The 22,380-nt window shown below is 36.1% G+C and overlaps 2 protein-coding genes across 3 annotated transcripts in view; one reads left to right on the forward strand and one right to left on the reverse strand.

Moving 5' to 3' along the window:
- Nucleotides 1-22,380, reverse strand: part of cd37 (CD37 molecule) — a 69,535-nt gene that overhangs the window by 23,398 nt on the left and 23,757 nt on the right. The gene's annotated exons all lie outside the window — the stretch shown is intronic.
- Nucleotides 807-22,067, forward strand: valopb (vertebrate ancient long opsin b). The gene is given in 5 exon segments (NM_001110280.4): nt 807-1,621; nt 4,428-4,638; nt 6,906-7,023; nt 7,145-7,384; nt 17,842-22,067. Coding segments are annotated over 5 exon segments (1,179 nt in total). The 5' UTR covers nt 807-1,272; the 3' UTR covers nt 18,103-22,067.

A 22,380-nucleotide genomic window follows, 5' to 3' on the forward strand; every position in this document is an offset into this window, starting at 1 on the left:
GCATGCAATTGGCATGTGCAGGAAACTGAACATGATTTAAAACATGGTTATCTGTAATCCACAGTTTTGGTGACCATTTTTGATAATAGCAATGTTCTTAATGTTTAATTCCTTGCACAGATTGATAGTTTTGTTACTTAAGACTTCATCAAACACCTTAGGCATTTGTTTTAAGAAAGATAGAATGTCAGGCTAATAAATACAATTGTAATACTCAGTCAATCAGTCATCAACCAGGAAGCATTTTTGTTTTTAAAAGATGTCTATTAGATGTCTAAACATAGCCATTTTGGCTAAAACAAGGCTAAATTTGGTCTGTCAGTCAAAATTTAATAGACATCTAAAAATAGACCAAAAGTCATCAAATAGACAGAAATGAATGACTGCACATAAAAAGCCAGTCTATTTAACGTCTATTCTTAGATGTCTACTAGATGTTCACTGACAGCCAAGTTTAGCCTTGTATTTGCCCATATATATATATATATATATATATATATATATATATATATATATATATATATATATATATATATATATATATATATATATATATAGTTTTAGCCAAGCTGTCTACGTTAAGATGTTTATTAGACGTTTATTAAACACATAATTGTTTGCTGGGTATGCTGGTGCCCATTATTAGTGTGTAGCCTTCTCCTTGTTAAATAAAATACACATCTTCTGGCAACGTATTTCTTCTATACGACTGAACTGTACAGACACCTTATCTCATGTGAGCGCGCATCACTTCAATTACAGTTCTTGCAGGCTGTCTAAAACTTATACTGCGTGAAAGGACTGCGTGCGCCTTTAAGAGGATAAAGCGCGCGACGCCCCTCTGAAATGTCTGAGCAAACTTGGAAAAGGACTTTTCTCATTACCCGAGGGATTGAGATGGCCATGCTGACGGACTGTATTTATAAAGCGGAACAGCACGAGCATGCTTATGATCAGCCGTGGACGGAAAGCGAACGGACCTGTTACGTTTCAGTGCAGTTCAGGCGCCCTTCTTTCTTTCCATCATCAAGTGGATTGCTTTTCTAGAGAGGATTGGAGTATTTCCAAATAAAAGAATTCAGAAAAAAATAGGTATCTATAAATATATACCACGCACATTCATTTTGCAGTTATAGCCTGTTTGTTTTGAATTGGCATTAGTGTGTAGGTTAGCGAATACAACACCTGCCCTGGACTTTCAAGAAGCTATTAAGTGATGATTTTATGAACTTTTTCACATCTTTCTCCCCAATGCCAGCCCTAATTGCTGACATGGAATCGTTTGGGTTTTCAGTCACCGAGTCCACCGACGTCACCACACCGGACGATCCTTTCAAGGGTCCCCTCAAATCAGTTGCGCCCTGGAATTACACTTTCCTCGCCTGTCTGATGTTCATAGTGACCTCACTCTCTATCACGGAGAACTTCACCGTTATGCTCGTGACGTATAGGTTCAAACAGTTAAGGAAGCCGCTGAATTACATCATTGTTAATTTATCCGTTGCTGACTTTCTAGTTTCGATGACAGGAGGCACGATAAGTTTTTTAACCAACGCACGAGGCTTCTTCTTCCTGGGCGTCTGGGCGTGTGTGCTGGAGGGGTTCGCTGTCACGTTTTTCGGTAAGTTTATAAATCAACGCCTGTAAAATGTAATACTTTAAACTGAATGGTAAATTTTACTGATACAATTTGTTGCTTTGAGTTATTTAAATCCACTACGCCATTCCCAGTAATGATAAACTAGCTATTCTATATTATTGTCATTGAATTGGTGTTTGTCACTTGTTGCTGGCTTCCAATAGGGTTTTAGTCATTAAAGGGATAGTTCACCCAAAAATAAAAATTTACTCACCATTTAAACTCCAAGTGGTTCCAAACCTTTATGAGTTTCTATATTTTGTTGAACACTAAAGAAGATATTTCGAAGAAAGCTGAGAAGGTAAAGGTGTGAAACAGGGTGAAGAGTGAGTAAATGATGAGAAACTTTTAATTTTGGGCAAACTACCCCTTTTAAACACTGTTATTTTCTATTTACTGCATACCAATAACTTTCACAGCAGTTTTATGTGCAATTTGTTGGAGTTGGATATAAAACACCTGTTTTTGACTTTCAAAAATATCCTGATTATTTCATTAACTTTCCTTGTCTTCTTTCTCCAATATTCAGAGTTATTTATAGAATTGTTTCTATTCACTACTTAAATGTCCCTGTAGTTTTACTAGTAACGTGCAATTTGTACTTGTACAAGTGCATTTTTAAGATACATTAAGTAAACGATTATATTTAAGTAACAATTAGAATATTGCAACTACGCTAACTGTGTTTACTACTATGTAAAGAATAAGCAACTAGTTACCACTGCCCTTATGAAAATTACCCATTGGTTTATTTACAGTGTTATTTTAGCAATGTATTTTGGTGCAATATTTAACTTTTTATAACAAACACCAAGATTAAACCTTGAGTGTAAGGCTAAAAAGTAAAGCAATTGTGGCTACTGTGGCTTTACAGTAAGTAGTGTGTACATTATGATTATTGCAGTAATGTCATAGTGAATTGTTATCCAGTCTATACTTCCAGTTTCCAAACCACGTGTCCTAGGATATTTGAGTTAATTGTAGTATCTCATGCTGTATAGGAAGGGAAACACCCTGGACTAATGGCCAATGGTAAATGTTAAGTGTAGTAAATTAAAGTGAGTATTGAGTAATCTTAGTCTAAACACAACATAAAACAGAATGTAAAAGCCTGATTTTATGTATATTATTGTCCTTGTTTTACATATCAGTCCGTTAAATAAGGACAATCAGACATGCTTTTGTTAAATGTTAAATTATAAAGACATTAATGAACATAATTGCAACATACAGAGTTGAAATTCTGACACTGTGACATTATAATTATGACATTATAATTATCAACTCATGCAATTTCACCTCATTTTTCATTCAATGTAACATTTTATGTCATAACTGTGATGATTATTATTACCAAATGATTATTATTATCTTATGTGGCAGAAATGGTCTTTAGTAGTTACCCTAAACACTACTCCGTCCTAAACTTTCATCATATTGTTCTTGTCACATCGCATTTTACAGTGCAACAGTACATTTAAGTAATGTTAAGTAATCTTAATTAACACTTTCCACTTACAATACAGTTACGAATTAGAAATAGTTATTGTATGTTGTAGTGATTATATGCATTATTTACTATTATTGCTATAGTAAATACAGTAGACTACAATATTATTAGCCATCCTGGGAATTTTTTTTATTTCACAAATATTTTAAACACAATAGTTTCAAGTTAAAATTATGACTTAGGACATTTTTAAGATCATTATGAATGTAATTTGAGACTTATAAAGGGCTAAACTATGGAATTTTTCAAATGGCCCAGATGAAAAAGATTTTTATTTGCCCTTTAAAAAACAATTCTAATTTAATACATTTAATAATAAATAATAATTTAATAATGAAAAATAATATTTTGTAATATTAATTAATTATTATTTATAAATATAAATATAAAAATTAACATTTCTTTAAAACATATTTTAAATATTGTGTAAAAACAAGCAAGCTCTACTTGTATCCTTACACTTTTTTCTAACATAAACTTTCTTTAAATTGAAAAAAAAAAAAAACAAATGTTATAAAAGTTTTAAATCCATAATAAAATAAATCTATGCACAACAATCTGTCTAGGCCAATAATTGAACAAAGGAAAATTAAGACCTGTTAAAAAAAGATTTAAGACCTACAACTCAATATTTCAGTAAATTTAAGACTTTTTAAGGTCTAAAATTTAGATTTTGAGATTTTAGACTTTTAACAACCCCGCAGAAACCCTGTAATAACTAAATTATGAAAACTAATTTGATTTGTCTTTGCCATGATGACCGTACCTAACATTTTAAGATACTAGTTTACACTTTAAATAAATAACTAGGTTAATTAGGTATAACTAGGCAAGTTAGGTTAATGAGGCAAATCATTGGATAAAAGTGGTTTTCTTCGTAGCCAGTCAAAAAAAAAAAAGATCCTTGAGAAGACTAATAACATTAACCTTAGCTGTTTCTAAAAAAAATATGTGCAAATTTTTTATTTCATCCAAACTAAAAGACATTCTGCAGAAGAAAAATAAAATAAGAAATACTGTGAAAAATTTCCTTGCTCTGTTAAATATCACTTCGGAAATATTTGAAAAATTAAAATACCAAATTAGGGCTAATCGTTTTGTTTTTAACTGTACTTATAATGTGTATTAAAGACAGTGTACAATGAAGTCACAAAGAATTATTATTTTTTTAATTAGTGTCAACAGACACATTTATGCATATCATCATTTTCATCTCTTGTTAAATGTCAGTGCAGATGCATGTGATATTAAAAATGAGTGTGCCTTCTTGCTTTCTAGGAATTGTGGCTTTGTGGTCTTTAGCAATCTTGGCATTCGAGCGCTTTTTTGTCATCTGCCGTCCTCTGAAAAATGTCAGGCTGGGAGGCAAGCATGCAGCCATGGGTCTTATTTTTGTGTGGACCTTCTCCTTCATCTGGACAATTCCGCCAGTCCTGGGCTGGAACAGTTATACTGTCAGTAAAATTGGCACCACCTGTGAACCCAACTGGTGAGCTCAAAATACTATTTCACAGAATCTCCCTCTGTTTATCTGGTATTTGTTCTTTAAAGTCCCTCTCACGGTCACAGTCTTTCAATCTCGGTGTGTGTCTCTCTGTCAAAGAAAACCATCTGTCTAGAAAAACATCCACAGTAATACTATAGGCTATTCATGAATACTAATGTGCCTTGAAGATGTTCATGAAAGTGGCATTACTTGAAATCTGTAAGGTGTTCAAGTCAGGGCCTCTTACTGTGTGTTAGATTATGACAGAAAACAAAAGAAACCACTTAAAATCCAAGGCTGATGCCATGCAGCCATCAGTTGAAAAATTGCTTTCAGGACACTAATACAAAACATTTGTGGCTGTGGCTTGGCCTTGGCCTTGAAACACAAACAATGTAAAAACAGTTGAATAGGAAATACACACGGACACTAAAAGGACTAGGGATAGTGAATATGTTTACTGCATTTCCATGTCCATCATTATATTAATGTATTTTCTGCAGGTCAGATCTCTGACAGCAAAACAGCACATGCAAATTTAACACTTATCCTTCCATTGGGTTTCAGTGATTAGCACTAGCTTGAGCTTGCAGTTGGTGCTCAAAACTCTTATTGTCATGCTGCAATGGTTGTTTGGTCCAAAACAAAGCCATTCACTAATCACATTATGCAAGTTTGAAACATGCACATGATTCGTGCACATGAACTGATTACCTAAGCGTTCTTATCCACTGTCATTTCTGTGCGCAAAGTGTTGGGTATTATAATAAAAATAAAGGTGAACACAACAGAAATGGGGCCACAAATTATCAAATTCTGTCTTATGGCATTGCTAAAATGTTAGCACGTTTACAAATTCAAGATCTGTTGAATATATAAAGCTAAAAAGCAGGACTATCAAGCATTTTTATCATTAGTGTAACAATAGTTTGTATATCCTTAAAATCTTGTCAGGGATATTGAAAACAAGTGTTTATTTATAAAATAATTCCAAGATCACATGCTTATGATTGTTCATGGCTGGTCCCGCATCAGCTTATGACTAATTTACCAATCAGATGATTCCTAACTCACTATAAATAACCAGAGTTTCTTACCTTAGTATCTTCTTCGAGTCCAGGGCTCGAGGATCTCATAAGCTCAGGGCTCTCTCCCAGGACATTATGCCAAACAGTGCTTTATTATCAATCATCAGCTTGAACACTTGAAGAATCAATTAAACACTATGTCTATTAAAGTTTGAAAATTGTCCCTCACATATTTAAAAATCTGCTTGTTATTTTATATGTTTAGTAAATACTGGTCAGAATAAATTTGCTATAATATTTTCGCATATATGTCAGTAAGTTCAATAAGTTACAATAAGTTCCCAGTAGTGGGCTGCAGCTGGAAGGGCATCCGCTGCGTAAAACATATGCCTGAAATGCTTGTAGTTCATTCTGCTGTGGCAACCTCTGAAATTGCTGAAGGAAAATGAATGATTGAATGAACTTACAAAAAGCTTTGTATGTATAGTGCTCAGCATATAAGTACACCCCATTTACAAATCTATATTTTAAATTAATATTTTTAATAGGAAGCTTTACAAGATTATATTTTTGCATATACGTACATTAGATTAGTCAGTACTAAAGCCAGATCTGGAGCTCATCTAACAAAATAATGTACGATAACGGTCCAAAAACTAGTACACCCAAATTTATGTTATAGAAAAATATAAAATACAAATTTTAAAAAAAGAGAAAAAAAAATCTATTAGAAGCAAAATAATTGAAAAATTGTGTTGTAAATACATTTTTTGCAGTATTTTGAGCGACTTTATTGTATTATCTTTCAATTTCTAATTATGTTTGGTGACCTGTTATCTGTTTAATAAATCTGTTTTGCTTAAATGCACCAAAATGTATTGCCTATATTTACTGAGAAATGGATACAAATATTTATTTTCAATATGGGGTGTGCTCAATTATGCTGATTACTGTAAATACACAAGCTTCTGTAAATCTACCATTAAAGAAACAACACCTGAGCATCACATAATCAACACATAATAAAGCCACATAGAACATGCTGAACATGAGTAACCAAAATTTGTGACCAATATTCCACATAAAAGTGTACACATATCTTTTTTCCCATGAAACTGTTCCAGACATACACAATGTGTGATGTTTTAAGAGTAATTTTTGCATGTTTATTCTTTGACCCTCCTACCAATACCATGTAGATAAGATTAACAATGAATAAAACCTCTGTTTTCCTCCTTCTAGGTACTCGACTAATTACTATGACCACACCTACATCATCACCTTTTTTGTTACATGCTTTATCCTTCCTCTTGGTGTGATCATTATCTCCTATGGTAAACTCATGCAGAAGCTCAGAAAGGTTAGTCATATACTCTCTTACCATGATGTTAATTCTGATTGGTTGTGCGTTTCATGTTGCCATGTGATCTAAATATAGTCTCTGACTATAATTAACTATCGGACTTTAATATGCTTAATAGGTATCGAACACTCATGGACGGCTGGGTAACGCACGGAAGCCTGACCGAGAGGTGGCGAGGATGGTCGTTGTAATGATAGTTGCGTTCATGGTTGGATGGACGCCTTATGCAGCATTCTCTATTACTGTCACAGCCTGTCCCACAATCTATATTGATCCTCGTCTGGGCTCAATACCGGCCTTCTTCTCAAAGACTGCAGCTGTGTACAATCCCATCATCTATGTCTTCATGAATAAACAGGTACGTCTCTGCCATTTATCATTCTTATCTGGCATTTTCAGATCACCTACACATTTTGCTAGAAATAATGTTTTTGAGTTTAAGGCTTCTAGCTGAGAACAGAATCCGATTAAAGGATTTTTATGCTTTATATATCAAGAATCGATTTGTGGTGTTTTTGCCATCAATCGATAAAAGGCAGAAAAGAAACAGGGCTGAGAAGATGAATCTTACATGACATACTGTATAACGATAAAAATTAAATTAGAAACTCACCTTGAAGTAGAATGTAGTGTTCTTTTAGTATCTTTAAGATATATTACTATACTACTTTTTAAAGCAGTTTTGTTGTATTTTGGTCATTTACTGTTTTTCTAAATATGATTGCTTGTTCAAATTATAATTAATAAATTACAATTTCCATGTATTTTTATATTCTGGGTAAGGCATAAGACTAAAAACAGGGTACCCCCGGGATCCTCCAAATGAAATTCAAGCCCTTTTAAGACCTTTTTAATACTATTTTAAATGAAATTCAATACCAACTTCGCACCCATTACGACAGAAGTATGAGGGGAAAATGTCAAATCTGTCTAAATTTTGAACCCTAGAAAACAATTGTGCACAAGTGGACTTGAATTAAATAAAACATTTTTTTTCAATTATCAGTTATATTTAATTCATACACAACAGTGTGGTCTTCCACCCAGTAGCAAATAGGAAGGTCCAACTGTTTACTTTTCGTCATCTTATTGAGACTCTGGTCAAACATGACCACAAACCCGTTGGTCATATTGAACTGGGCAGTCATTTCTTTAGTTATGAAAGGAGCCTATCCAAATTTAGTATAACATGCAGTTTTGTTGCTTCCACACGAGAATATAGCTGCAAACTTATAGTCAGGAAACATGGTTTTGTAAACCTCTGTAATGTTCTAATTCGATTTGTCAAGAGGCTCGCACACTAGAAGTGCCGCTCGGCGATGTGTCGCACCACGCAGCACCATGCATTTCAGAATTCTAAACATAGGTTTCTATCAGGGTACACACACTGGCGCCGCAAGCTGGCGGCTGTCCGCAGCGCCCAGCCACGACTCAGGACACTGTTCATATTTCTGCCACGCCACAGAGGGCCATCTGAATAGTTTCATTTTAAATAACATGCAAATGTGTGCGTCTGGTGTGCGATAGTTCCAACTGTCATGTGCACGCCGTGTTGCGGCGATGAGCGTCACACTTAAGAGTTTTGCTCAGAGATTGTTTTAAGGACCCGCATCACCCCTGCCCACAGAGTTGGTGTTGAGCCACAGTAAGATAGGATGTTCCTTGGCTGTGGTGGCAATGTTTCTAATGTAGAAATTTCTTCATTAATGATAGCCAAAGCTATTTCAGTAACCGAAAAGGTCTCCGGTGCACAGAACTGCACAATAGGTGGTTGCCGCTGACAAGCAGCACTACATGCGATATGGCAGTCCAGGGCTTTAACAACCATCGTCGCTAGCTTAAAAGATTTCAGGCACCAACAGCAGTAGGGGTTGTGGTCATTTCCTGGCACAAGCTTGACTCAAACGTAATTCGAATTCCTTGGCCACAGCAGATTAAACCGAGACTTTCCTATTTTAGTTGACAAACTAGACTATGACTCTCTTGTTCAGTACCTCTCTTGCCTAGTAACCATAGTAAAGGGTGCGCACGCTTTTGGCTTTTTGCTGTGATGTGTAGCGTGAGGTGCACTCAGCGTTACACTGCATGAATTTTTTAATTAGCCTACGTTAGTAACAGTTAATTTTGTTATGGTATGAACTTTAGGAGGAAATATGGTATGCCTAGGAAAGACACAAATAAAATAAATAAGACCTTTGTAACGAAATACAAGACGTTGCACACCAAATTCAAGGCTACTTAGGGGTTAACTTAAGATTATCAAATTTAAGACTTTTTCAATGCTTTTAAGACCCCGCGGGTACTCTGAAAAAAATCTGCATCCAATTACAAATTGTTGGGCCGACAATTCCCATAATTCTGATAAGTAGCCCAAACTTTGTTCATGTGCACACGAGAAGAGAGAGCATTAAAAACAAATGGGAGTTAGTTTTGCATGCTCGAGGAGGTACAACACAATGGCTAAAGTATTTATTTTGGACACGTAATGTTATGTTTTAAAACTTTTATAATCACACAAAGCTTATGTAAATTTGTTATGAATGGGTTAAATGCACAGAAGTTTTTGATTTTAAATCTTCCGGCGAAGGATTGATGTGACTATTTTTAGTTTCTTAAGGGATTTTTTACATCATTGATAATGTATATTTTTATTTAGTTTAAAAACATAACAGAAGTAAATAGTTCTATTCCGCGTAGCCTGCTTTTCTGAGGCGAAGTTGACTTTATAATCACATTGGTTCAATTTTGAACAATGACAGCCTGTGAAGATTCCACATTCCTTATATTCAGTCTGAAATAGCATGTAAGTATGGCTTAGTAATAAGTGTAATTCCTGCACCCCACCGGCCAACCACTAAGCAAAGTCGCTTTAGGGCAGCACGTGAGAGAGGGTTGTCTGCTTTTTGTCTGCTTTTACGTAAGGAAAAGTTTGGGTGTCTTTAGCTTTCCATCTTGAGTTTTACATGGTGAGAAACTTCAGTTGCTTTGTCATGATCAGAGGTGGAAAGAGTACTGAAAAGTCATACTTAGGTAAAAGTACAATTACTTGCCCCAAAATTAGTGAAAATAGAGTAAAAGTATCTGTTGTAAATATGACTCAAAGTATGAGTAAAAAGTAGCCCTTTCAAAAGTACTCAAGAGTAGTAAGTATTAAGGATTACACTGTGAAAGGCTGATGCGTTTACCTGCAAATTGTGTCAGGATGTGTAAATGTATCATCCTGTAGTGGATTTAGTGATGATTTAAGGCCATTTGTTTAAGGACATCCGCCTGGACACTTAATGGGTCCAAATTGTTTACTGCATTTATAAAGTGCCCATGTCTTCAGGTAGTTCAGTATGATGTGATGTATTTTCTGTGCGATTTGACTGGAAAGAAAACACAAGATTGATATTTCTACTAAGCCAATCCTCATAGACAAGAAAAAATTAAGTAGTGACTGCAGGTGGAGAGAAAGTAGTGGAGTAAAAGTAAAATGTACTCAAGGGAAAGTAAAAGTACACATTTTTAAAACTACTTAGTAAATTACTATCCCTGAGAAAAAACTACTCTTTTACAGTAATTTGAGTATTTGTATTGTGTTACTTTACACCACTGGTCACAATTAGAAAACAATGGCACAATATTGGACTATTCCCATTTAAAAAGATTCTGGAATCTCTGCGGAGATAGGCTACACATTAGGAGTGAAACAGTATGCACTGTTGCTCTATTTGTCTCTTTTTTGGAACAAGTTCCCCATAAATTAAGCCTGTCAACAAGAGGAATTTGTCCTCTGCGTCCCTGTGGTGTGTTGTTTGATGTAAAGGGCATAGCAGTGATCTTTTGTAGGCATGTGACTCTGATGACCACCCCTAGGATGTGGGTCTCAGGTGGTTTAGAGCACAGGCTGCTGGACCCCTTGAGCGGTGCACATCTTCCAGAACCAACCCAGTTCCTGCCCAGCTGTTCCCAGAATAAATTCAGGTCGAGGGTCACAGGGTTGCAAAATTTCTCTGACGTGAGAGAGAAAGACAGACTAGATTATAGAGAGATGAAGGAACACTTGAGAGTATTAATAGGGATAGTTTTAATAAACATGTTATGATTTCAAGTGCACTTAAGTAAATGGAGAATCTCACTAAAAATTACCATGATTTGTGGACTGTGCAGTGCATTAATGGACTTTACATTGTATACTTTGCTTATGTAACAGAACTTTCAAGAGCCCCTATTATGCATTAAAAAAGTCATATTTTAGTTTTGGGTTCTCCAACAATAGACTGATATGCATGCAAGGTCAAAAAACTCTTTCATTGTCTCATAATTGGCATTTATTTTACCTAATTACCCCAAAGACCATATGATTTGTTTAGCGATTCATTTGTTCCTATAGTGCAAAGCTAATCTGCGATGATTGGTCTGATGACCCAGTCTGTTGCCTGGTTGAAACAGAGGGAACTGCCCAACTCAGCTATGAACTAGCACACAGAGTATGTGAGAGCCCAATGCAGGAATGCAATTAAACATCAGCACATTACTATATTCTTAATCCTAACCCCAAGTAACAACAAAAGACAGAATATTAATCAACACAGTGGTAAAATTTGAACCATTTTGAAAACTGATCATGTGAAAAACAGCTGATGGTGGCCATAGCAAACAGCTGAGGATCTCGAGTTCAGAAATGGATTTAAATCGTTAAAGGAAGAAGCACGTGTTGTGTTTTCAATGTGGTTTTGGACACAATATGTGAATAGCTCATGTAGGTTTAACCTGAGAGATGAATTATAAGCACTGATCTATAATAAGTAAAGGATTACAAGCCGCACAGAGCGATTACAAGTTACAACACACTATTAACTACATATTTTGAAAACTTCTGAAAACAAGGCCACAACTTTAATGACACATGTTATGATCGGGAGGAAGAAGAAACTAGCCCATTTAAACAGCAAAAGTTACTGACAAAGTCCCTGTCAAAGTTACATCCATAATGGTCTCTGCTGCTCCTTTTTTAATAACAAATGGCAGACGAATACTGCGTCGCAGCATAGGTTATTGTATCAAAAATCTGAAAAATGACAGGAACAAACACAGCACTAGTTTGACTATGTGGTATTGTTGTGAAAATGAACTTTAACCCTTTATTCCCCACAACCTAATCTCTATCTGTCAGTGATCAACATCTTCGTGTCATGTTCAGTCCCGTGATCCCTCGTGCTCCGCTAGTTTCCTGAACCGGCCTTTCGTATTTGGTGATGTACCATAGCAACGTCAACACTTTATAGCAAAAAATCCGAACCCAACATGATTCATTTATTCGACTCTGAGTTGACTATTTTGTTAACGATTCAATAGTTTTAAACAGGGCATACTTTCAGATTTAAACCTCAGCTGGATTCATTCATTCACTAGTACTATATTACACATTGCATGGAAGGTCATTTTCAAAAACCCATAATAGGGGCTCTTTAACAATTCTTAGCTTGTTGAGTTTTATGTGAAGGACTTGCGACGTTATTGCCTGTTTTGGGAGGAGGTTTTTTATGCAAGCAATTAATGCTTATAATGTTAAAGATAATACGGAAAGAGTTAGTCTGTACTGTAATACTAATGTTTGATGGAAACAAAGAATCATTCAAACTAAAGTCTCACATTGCCAGATATGTATAGTTAATAGTTTCAAATAATCAAGTTTACAGGGTATTTTAATCATCATATCTGTTAAAATAATGTCTGTCAGATGCTTTCTTCTGTTATTTGACGACTGATTTAATTTTTGATACTTATTTTGTTATTGAAATGAAAGAGCTCTGTACATATAATCATCTAAACTCTCAGCAACATGAAATAATATAAAATTATAGGCACTTAATGAACCTTACGGTATTATCAAGCGCTTAATCTAATATAGCTTATGCTGTTTTGGTAGCTGTCCAAGTTTTCCATGACTTGTCATTTCAGATCAGTGCAGTTTTGTCTTTATCTGTTCTGCATGTATTATTCTGTAAATGTATACCCACTATAGTGTCTCTCTGCATTATAAATTTTTACAGTGAGAGAGTAGCTGGTATTATAATTACCCAGGGTACCTCATTTTCATCCAGTCTAGCTAAAACCTTGAGGAAATGAATATATTTTCTTTCCATGACCTTATCTACTTTAATTAAGGTCAAGATATACCCTCGTTTTTACACAGAATACATCTTGTTTAATGACCTTTTCCTTGTTTCGATGCAGCGGTTGTTCAAAGGGCTAACTGCCGAAAACAAATCTCTACCCAGTGTCACAGGGACGGGAAATATACATCAAGGCTTTTCTTTTGTGTATTGAGCTCATATCAAGCATAATGTATAGTGCAAATGAAGTTGCATTAGAATATGTTTATGTGTATGTATGTATGTTAGTGCATGATTTCCTATCATAGCATGCTATTTACACCTATTATTAAGATTTATTTTTGGTGTTTGGGGTTTTTGGTGTCTATTTTCAATCTAATATTGCACATTAACATTTTTGGCTGACACTGATGACCGATAAGTCTACAATTGGAAGTTGATAACTCAAAGGCTGCTTGTACACATGATTTTGGCTGTATTTTGTCATAACCTGATATACAATGCTTTTGAAAAATTTTACAGCACATTTCTTATAAAACGTCCACAAGAGGGCGTTGTTTGTCATATTTATCACACAGATTACAGGAATAGTTCATGCAGTATTAAAAATTATCCCAAATTTTACTAACCATCAAGACACTCTTTGTGTATATGACTTTCTTCTGTCAGACGAACACAGTCAGGGTAGTTTTAGGGTGCTTTCACACCTACAAATCGATTGTTTTGTTCTGAAACAGGGGTTTAAATTGCTATAATGTTGCTTTTTGTTCTGGGTGCTTTTTTTGTTGCACAGCAAAGTTGCTAAGTGGATTAAAAGGGTTAAAACAAGTCACGTGTGAGTAAACTCTCCTCAAATTGGTCAATGTTTGGTTTATGTTTTGGGATTCTGCTGAGCTGTCATACGTCGTTGTTTTTTTAATTTATGATGATGAGAAATGAGACATTATGAAAGCTTTCATTTTGAATGGTGACACCCACAGACATACAGTACATAGTCACTATCCAATATAATTATATATATATCCATTCTATATCAGAAGTTGAGTTAATCAAAAAGTTAATGATATTATATATATATTTTTTAATAGTTCAGTTAGATACTATGCGTTCTTTTTCATATTCGACATGAAATGCACTTTTAATGGTAGGAATGCTACTTGATATCTTCTAATAGCCATATACACTCATCGGCCACTTTATTAGGCACACCTTAGTAGTATCCTTTTGTCTATTGTCCAATTTTGGTGAGCCTGTGTGAATTATAGTCTCCGTTTTCTGTTCTTAGCTGACAGGAGTGGCACCCAGTGTGGTTCTGTGCTGCTGTAGCCCATCCGCCTCAAGGTTCAACATTTTGTGCATTCAGAGATGTTCTTCTGTATACCTTGATTGTAACGAGTGGTTATTTGAGTTACTGTTGCCTTTCTGTCTGCTTGAGCCAGTCTGGCCATTCCCTTCGGGCATCAACAAGGCATTCGCACCCACAGAACTGCCACTCAATGGATATACATATATATATATATATATATATATATATATATATATATATATATATATATATATATATATATATATATATATACACGCACAATTACAAAAAGTTCATATATTAAGGCAATTTGGCTTTAAGAATGAGTTTTTTAATGAAAATACTAATGTCACAATATCAATCACAGGAGAAGGAGAAAGAAATGATTGAGGAACAGGCAGAGCAGGGTCAGTCAGATGTACAGTGTCAGGTAAGGGTGTTGTGCTTTTATTGAAGGGATAATGACAATTCTTTTGCAAAAATTGCTTTGTCATTGAATTCAATTTACTTTAAAAATTAAATAGCTTTCACAGTTGCAAAGCTTTTTTATTAGTGAAGTAGCACAGTAATCCACACACAAGCTTCATTTACCGATCACAGATCAATATTGTTTTAAATGTGTAGCACCTGGTTTTATTTGATGTTTTTTTTTTGTTTTTTGCTGTTATGTGCTATAATTTATTCCTGTTTGGTACAACATATTATTTACAGTAAATAATGGAAATGAACAGTTTTACCTCATATGTTTCATTGGCCACTAAATTGTTTTATTATTGGTCAGTAAGATATTATTAACTTGTATTTAAATTGCTTCGATTTAAAAATGAAAATTGCAAAAATGGCTTGGATGTAATTTTTATTGTAAATGCCACAAAAATCACCTGCACAACTAGCTAACATCTTGGTTTTGTAACAACAGTAAACACTTTTTTGTAATAAGGTCTGGTTGTGTGGTGGCTGTACTTTACAATTAAATTAATATAATCTTAATTAAAGTGATGAAAGATTTTGAGATTCTAACTGTAATTAGAGGTACTGTAAGCTCACACCTACTTGGTATTAATGCTTGAAAATGATTTAGTTGATAATATCCATTAGCAATTAAAAGTAATCAAAAAGTAATCAGATGTAATTAGTTACTTAACTTTTATAAAGTAATCGAAAATTACTGTAACTTGTTACATTTTAAATAGAGTAATTTGTAATCTGTAATCTATTACATTTCCAAAGTAACCTTCCCAACACTGTTCACATATGCCCAAATGAATCGAGGCAAGGGGGCAAATGCACCAGGTTCTGAAACATCTAGTTGTGAAAGCCCTACTAAATTGTGTCTTGGCTCCTCCATGCTGTATAATGGTGCTGGTTAGTGGCTCTTTTATTGAAGCTTTTAAAATAGCATGAATTCTTCATAAAACTAATCCATCCAGAGTCAAGGATTAACAACACATGTATTGTATGTAAAAAATATATTACATTATGTAATTATAATCTCAAATCACTGATATTTAGTGGCTGACAAATGCTGAATCTCAACATCTTTTTTTTGCGACCTTTTTTTTGCGATACCTTTGACGTAAGATGTATTCATAGTGGAAGCTCTGGTCAGAGAAGACAAACAAGGATAACTGAATGCCAGTAACTGATTGAAAGTGGAAAATGAGAGGTTAAAATGCTAGAGGATTTGACCTTAGTTTCCACTATGAATGTGCACCAATTTTAAAAACTACTCTGACTGTGCTTGACTGATAATTTGGATACACGATGATGGCTTGATTGCAAGTAAAATATGGGGTAATTTTCTATTTTGGTTGAATCATTCCTTTCAACCATACTTTAGAATGTACCAAAAGTTAATAACAGCACACTATGCTATTTTTAAGAGATGACAGATTGTTTGAAAATTATACAGACAGATGCAGCTTTCCTTTTTGTGCTGATACCTGCAAAACTACTCCAATTGTTTGTGATAAAAGTCAGGATTTTTGGAAGAACAATGGTGCTTTTGAATTTTCCAGGTCAAATGTACAATTTTTCATTGCAACAAATATATCTCTTATGGTTGCAACACTTCAAACATGTTTAAAAAATAGATTATAAGGCTGATAGCTGGTAGTTTTTGTTGGAACATAGGCTCATTCTGAAAATGTAGCCCTATATACATTTCTGGAGATTGCGAATTATGTAGCCACAAGTCCCTATGACTGTATTTCTGCTTTAAAATGAACGATATTGGGCGGTATGACGCTGTTACTTTACTTGCTTAACAGCTGACCGCTTGCCTCCATGTGGATGGCTTATCCTCTGTTACCAGTTTGTGCGGTAGCTCGACACATACTCGAGATGCAGAGTGGAGCTGACTGTGACAACAGGGTTGGAATCTGGTGAAAACGGTGCAGAAGACAAAAACAAAAGCCAAAAACTAAAATAAACAAAAAAAGTATGTAACTTTTTCTGGATTGCTTTTGAAATCAGTGAAATTTTTGAATCTGTGCTTTTTAAAACATTATTGGTTGGGTTTAGGGAAGGGGCTGGGCATGGCCAATGTGTGCTGTTTAAAACACTATCGGTTGGGTTTAGGGAAGGGGGAAGAATTGGTCAGTTGGTCAGTCAGTAAATCAGTCCGTCAACAGTGGCCTTTGGTGGATTTACGCAGGAACAGCAGGCGCAAATGGCACTTTTGAGTGAAATTTGAGATTTGAAAAAGCAGCCTATAGCGGATTAACAAAAACAGAAGAAAAAAAAAACATAGCTCCTGGGATGTATTTTGCTCTCTTCAGAAATGTATATAGAATGTGCCTGGGTTGCTTTTGTGGCAGTTTGAGGGATAACACGATACAGTTTGAAGAAATTATTAAGTTATAAAGTGGATCAGCTCAAAATATTTTTGACAGTTTACACTCAAATTTTGTTTCATCCACAGATGATCGGATTAATGGAAATCCACCTTTATGCAAGATGTTAGCTGGGCCTAAATTGAAGAATTTAATCAGGAGCTGTTTGAAAAGCACTGAATTACATGAGCATTTATACTACACAAGTGAATCAAATCAAACGTTCATTCAAGCTTCCTCTGGAAACGGTTGGAAGTGGTCAAGCTTAAAACCTGTACATTTGTATTTACCATTGTCCACTTCTGATAGGGTCAACAAAAGCATATCTTCATACATGTTTTAAACATAATCTAACATTAATATCCAGGTCAGTAGGTCTGTTTGAACTCTTTCAATCACATAAGCATTTATACAACAAAGGTGAATCAGTCAAATGTGTTTCTGCAAATGGTCATAAATGGACAAGCTCAAGAAGTATATACATCCCTGTTATCAGATCAACAAAAACTCATATTGATATCAAACATGACCTCTGATCCTTATTTACTTTCAATCTAACACTCTTTCTCTTTAGTTCAGGAAGTGCTTGATCCAGATGTTTAAAGGAAACGGCACGGCCCTGGAATCCACCAATCTGAACCAGACATCAGACAAAGGGCCGATCACAGCCACAGCAGACACTCACCTCGGAGAAATGTCTACAATCGCTGCTCGCGTGCCCATGTCTATGTGCAACATGGAGAAGAGCGAGGAAGAAGAGGAGGAGCCAGAGCAGAGCGGGAATGGAGGTCCAAAGCAGCTCCCTTTATCAGATAGTCGAGTGTGTCCTTTGTAAACAATGACTAGTCTAACTAAATACATGTAAACCCTAACCGTCATCATCGAGTAGACTAAAATGTTGTCTTACTGAAGCATAAATCCAGCAGTTGTTACCTCTATTGGATTGCATATGTTAGAATGTATGGTGTTTTTGTATGTTGTTTGTGTTTCTTTATGTTGTGGTGATCTGCAGTCTTGGCGAATCCGTAAATGGCTCAGTATGGCATCATAACCTTACATGAACATAAAAGAGACCATTTTGGCAATATATTTCAGTACAGTCCTCTATCAGCCATGATTTCCAAATGTATTAGAGCTCTCTTCTCACCATATTGACGATTGCACGCTAGTGTCACTCAAGATGTAGCGTTTTTTAAAATGTAATGCATTATAATGACTTCGCAATAACTTTCAGTTTTAAAATTAGACACAAAAACATGTTTGGTAAAAAATTTTAGAGGTTAACATACTGACTCTTATTTAAGGGTGCTTCACACTCGCACTTTTGGTTGGCTCCCAGGTTTTTTTGACATCAGAGTTCAGTACGTTTAGCTACTAGTGTGGATGATGTCTTCTGAATCCGGGTGTGCACCTGTGAACGCTACCCGAGTCCATCTGAAAGTGGTGGTCTGGGGTACGTTTTGGTTCTATGGTTCGGTTCACTTCTGATATGAATGCAATCAGAGCAAATAATGGAAGTGAACCGCCAACTTTAGTTTTCATAAAGTTCATACACTACAGCCATATCACCCTGCAGCCCAAGACCAGTTTCTCACTAAAGTTTAGCAGGGCTGAGTCTGGTCAGTACCTGGATGGGAGACCAGAAGTGGTGTTAGTGAGGGCAGCAGGGGGTGCTCAACCTGCGGTCTGTGTGAGTACTAATGCCCCAGTAAAGTGAAGGGCACACTGTGCTGTCAGTGAGCACCATCTTTCGGATGAGATGTTAAACCGAGGTCCTGACTCTCTGTGGTCATTAAAAATCCCATGGCACTTCTTGTAAAGAGTAGGGGTGTAACCCGTTGGCCTGGCCCAATTCCCTTCATTGCCTCCCAATCATCCCCATCCGATTAATTGGCTTTATTACTGTCGCTCCACTCCACCTATAGCTGGTGTGTAGTGAGCACACTGACACCGCTGTCCTGTGGTTGCCAATTCTTCATCCAAGTGGATGCTGCACACTGGTGGTGGTATGGAGAATCCCCCCCCCACACCTCATGATTGGGAGTATAGCCATCATCTAATGTTACCTTGGCGACAAGCGGGACTGACCTAGTGCAAACACAGTGATAATATCTACTTTGTCTCCTCCAAAAACAGCTTCTGCAAACAGTGCTTAACATTTTGATTGTTTTTAATATTTTTTTGTGGCAGATATATGCAAGTGGCTCCCTGTATGTTACCAAAACCAAAAGATGTAGTAAAAGCAGAACAACCGCAAACGTATCGTCTGTGCATTTTGGCGCAGTAGCTTCCGTGGCTGTTACCTGGCAACAGCTGCACACACAAAAGCACCTTGATGCTGCGCACCGGGGTCAAAGAGCTTAAAAATAGAGCGTTCCATTGCAACAGCAGCTAACAGCAACAGTCATTTTGGAGGGAAATCGATCAGCTGTCCATTGGATCTTATTGCTGTCGCGATGGTAAAAAGCTGCTTTGTTTTTATTTATTATTTACAACCGGAAAGATGACAATACAACACTTACTATCACAATCATCAGCACTTTAAATAGTTTATTTACTATTCACAGTGTCAGCATCTAGTGTCTGTTTCCCAAATCGCACTAGAGTAGGTCTTTGCCGGGCTTCAGAAGAAAAAAATACAGTGTGAACACAAACCAATCGAGAAGGTGGCAAGGGGGGGACAATCGAACTTGTTGGGACCAGGCATTGAACCAAGTGTGAAAGCACCTTCAAGGCAGATTTATACTACTGTGTCAAGTGATCTGTGGGATCGACGGGTCCTGCTTTGCGCATACTCATGCATTTGTAATTTTGCGTGCTGTTTGTGTTGCTCTGTTGCAGTGGGATTTTATGTTTCTATGTGTCAAGTGTCTTCATGGGTATTTTGGGTTTTATTTTATACTGATTGCTACAATTAGCTAAAACCCACTCATTCAGGCACGGGAACCGGCAGACATGCAACAACTGTAATCATAAGGTAAACAAAAAACAAAAGTTTCTTCCTATCTCTCTTTTACGGGACTCGAGACTAGTAAACACTTACTTCGTTGGGCTCACGACTCTCAGCACCGCCCACACTCATCACCGATACCAAGCCGACCAATCACAGTGCTTGCACCAGCGTCGTTTAGTTTTTTGAGGGGTGCACTTCAGCGTCGGCGTCAGCCACTGTGAGGGCTATGCAACCATGCAAAGGCTGCGCTAGACCATACGCGTGTGCTTGACGCAGAAGTATAAATCAGGCTTCAGAATCATCATAGTGTACTTTAAAGAGATCATGAACTGCAAAACCAAAATTTCCATGATTTTATACCAAATAAAATGTCAAAGTACTATAAAAACATACTGGAAGTTTCAGAAATCAAAACTTTCTTGTTACTGTTAAAACAGTTGTTATTAAGGGCAATTTGACAACATGACCGGTTTTGTAATGTTCCACTCTATGATGTAATAATGTGGGTAAGCCACGCCTCCACAGAAGATTGATACCTGCTACTGCTTCACTGCCTCTTTAGCCATGCTAATATGCAAAACTGTGAGCAACCAGAGCTGTCAGCATTTACTTCTGAGTCTACAATCTGCCATGCAAATTTAAAGAGCAATAAATACAGTATAAAACAGTGTCAAATAAAAAAACATAGATAGTTTATAGTCCCTTTAAAAAAAATGAGCCGAACAATGTGCTGAACCCTGGTCTAGTTCATGTTTACCCAAAAAACTATTTAAAACATGAAATGTAAAAGGTGTCCACCTGTCTCTAAATCTATTGCACTTCTGTATTTGACAGAACTCATTATTATGAACAAAAAGACGTCAGACATGACCGGTTTGGCAGCGTAGCTGCTTTGCAATACAGTTATAAACCCTTCAATTAACGTCCCTCGTCTTATGGAAGTAAGCTCATCATCTGGCAATTCAGCATTGTTACTTGTTTTGAGAGGTTTAATGAAGCAAGAGTGTGTTTTACAAATTGTATTTATTTTGTAGCCTGTATACTTTAATATATGAGTGCTTGTACTTTTGAGTGAACAGTTGAATGTCTCATTATGCTGTAATGTTTGTTGTTTCCACGCTATTTGTGTCCAAAGTGAGTACTGAAGTTGTCGCATGGTGATTAATGTGTTATTTATTTATCAGTGTCTTGAATTATAGAAATCATACGGAGTTAATTGGATGTTTTTTTATTTTGTTATTTATTTTTTTTAAAGATGTCAGTGTTGTAGAATGCTAATAAAACAACTTGCAATAATTTTCCAGAGTGGTCACAGTACTGATGATGAGTTCAAAATACTGAAGCATAAAATCAGAAGAGTTCTGTGGCAAATCTAGTGTGTTTATTAAATCACACAGAGAAAGTGAAACAACACAGAATCTGAACTGAGCACAGCGGTTTCCTCTCAGAAACGCTCTTTCAGCATTAGCCTGGTGAAATGAAAACATCTGAATTCAATTTCTCCCGGCCATGCTTTTTATCACCCTAGGTAGTGAAAGGCACCAAGTGTCGAAGCACAAAAGAAGATTCATCAACAGTGGGCCAGCATGTTGATCTCACTCACAGAGGGAAAAGTCAGAGGAGGTAAACAATTTTAGCCTGGAATCTTAAACAACTCGTCCAAGGCTTTTTGCATTGTGAATGTCTTCAAGTTCAAATGTCCAGGTTAAACTACACGCTTAAAAGGAGCTTTAGACCGCAAAGATTCTTAAATTAAAGTAAAATCCAAATGTAGCAGTTTAGTTTCAAATCCAAGTTTATTAATTATTAAACACACTAATAAAAAAGCACAGTGGCTCAATGGGTAGCACTGTTGCCTAACTGCAAGAAGGTCACTGGTTCAAGTCCAGATTGGGTCAGTTGGCATTTCTGTGAGGGGTTTGCATGTTCTCCCCATGTTCGCGTGGGTTTCCCCCTCAGTCCAACATTCACTATAGGTGAGTTAAATAAACTAAATTGGCTGTGGTGTATGTGTGTGTGAATGTGAGAGTGAGGGTGTTTCCCAGTGCTGGGTTGCAGCTGGAAGGGCATCCGCTATGTAAAAAGATATGCTGGAAAAGTTTGCGGTTCATTCCGCTGTGGCGACCTCTGATGAATAAATCAACTAAGCTGAAGAAAAAT

The sequence above is a fragment of the Danio rerio genome, chromosome 12 (genome assembly GCF_052040795.2).
Source record: "Danio rerio strain M-AB ecotype USA chromosome 12, GRCz13ab, whole genome shotgun sequence".
Taxonomy (NCBI): domain Eukaryota; kingdom Metazoa; phylum Chordata; class Actinopteri; order Cypriniformes; family Danionidae; genus Danio; species Danio rerio.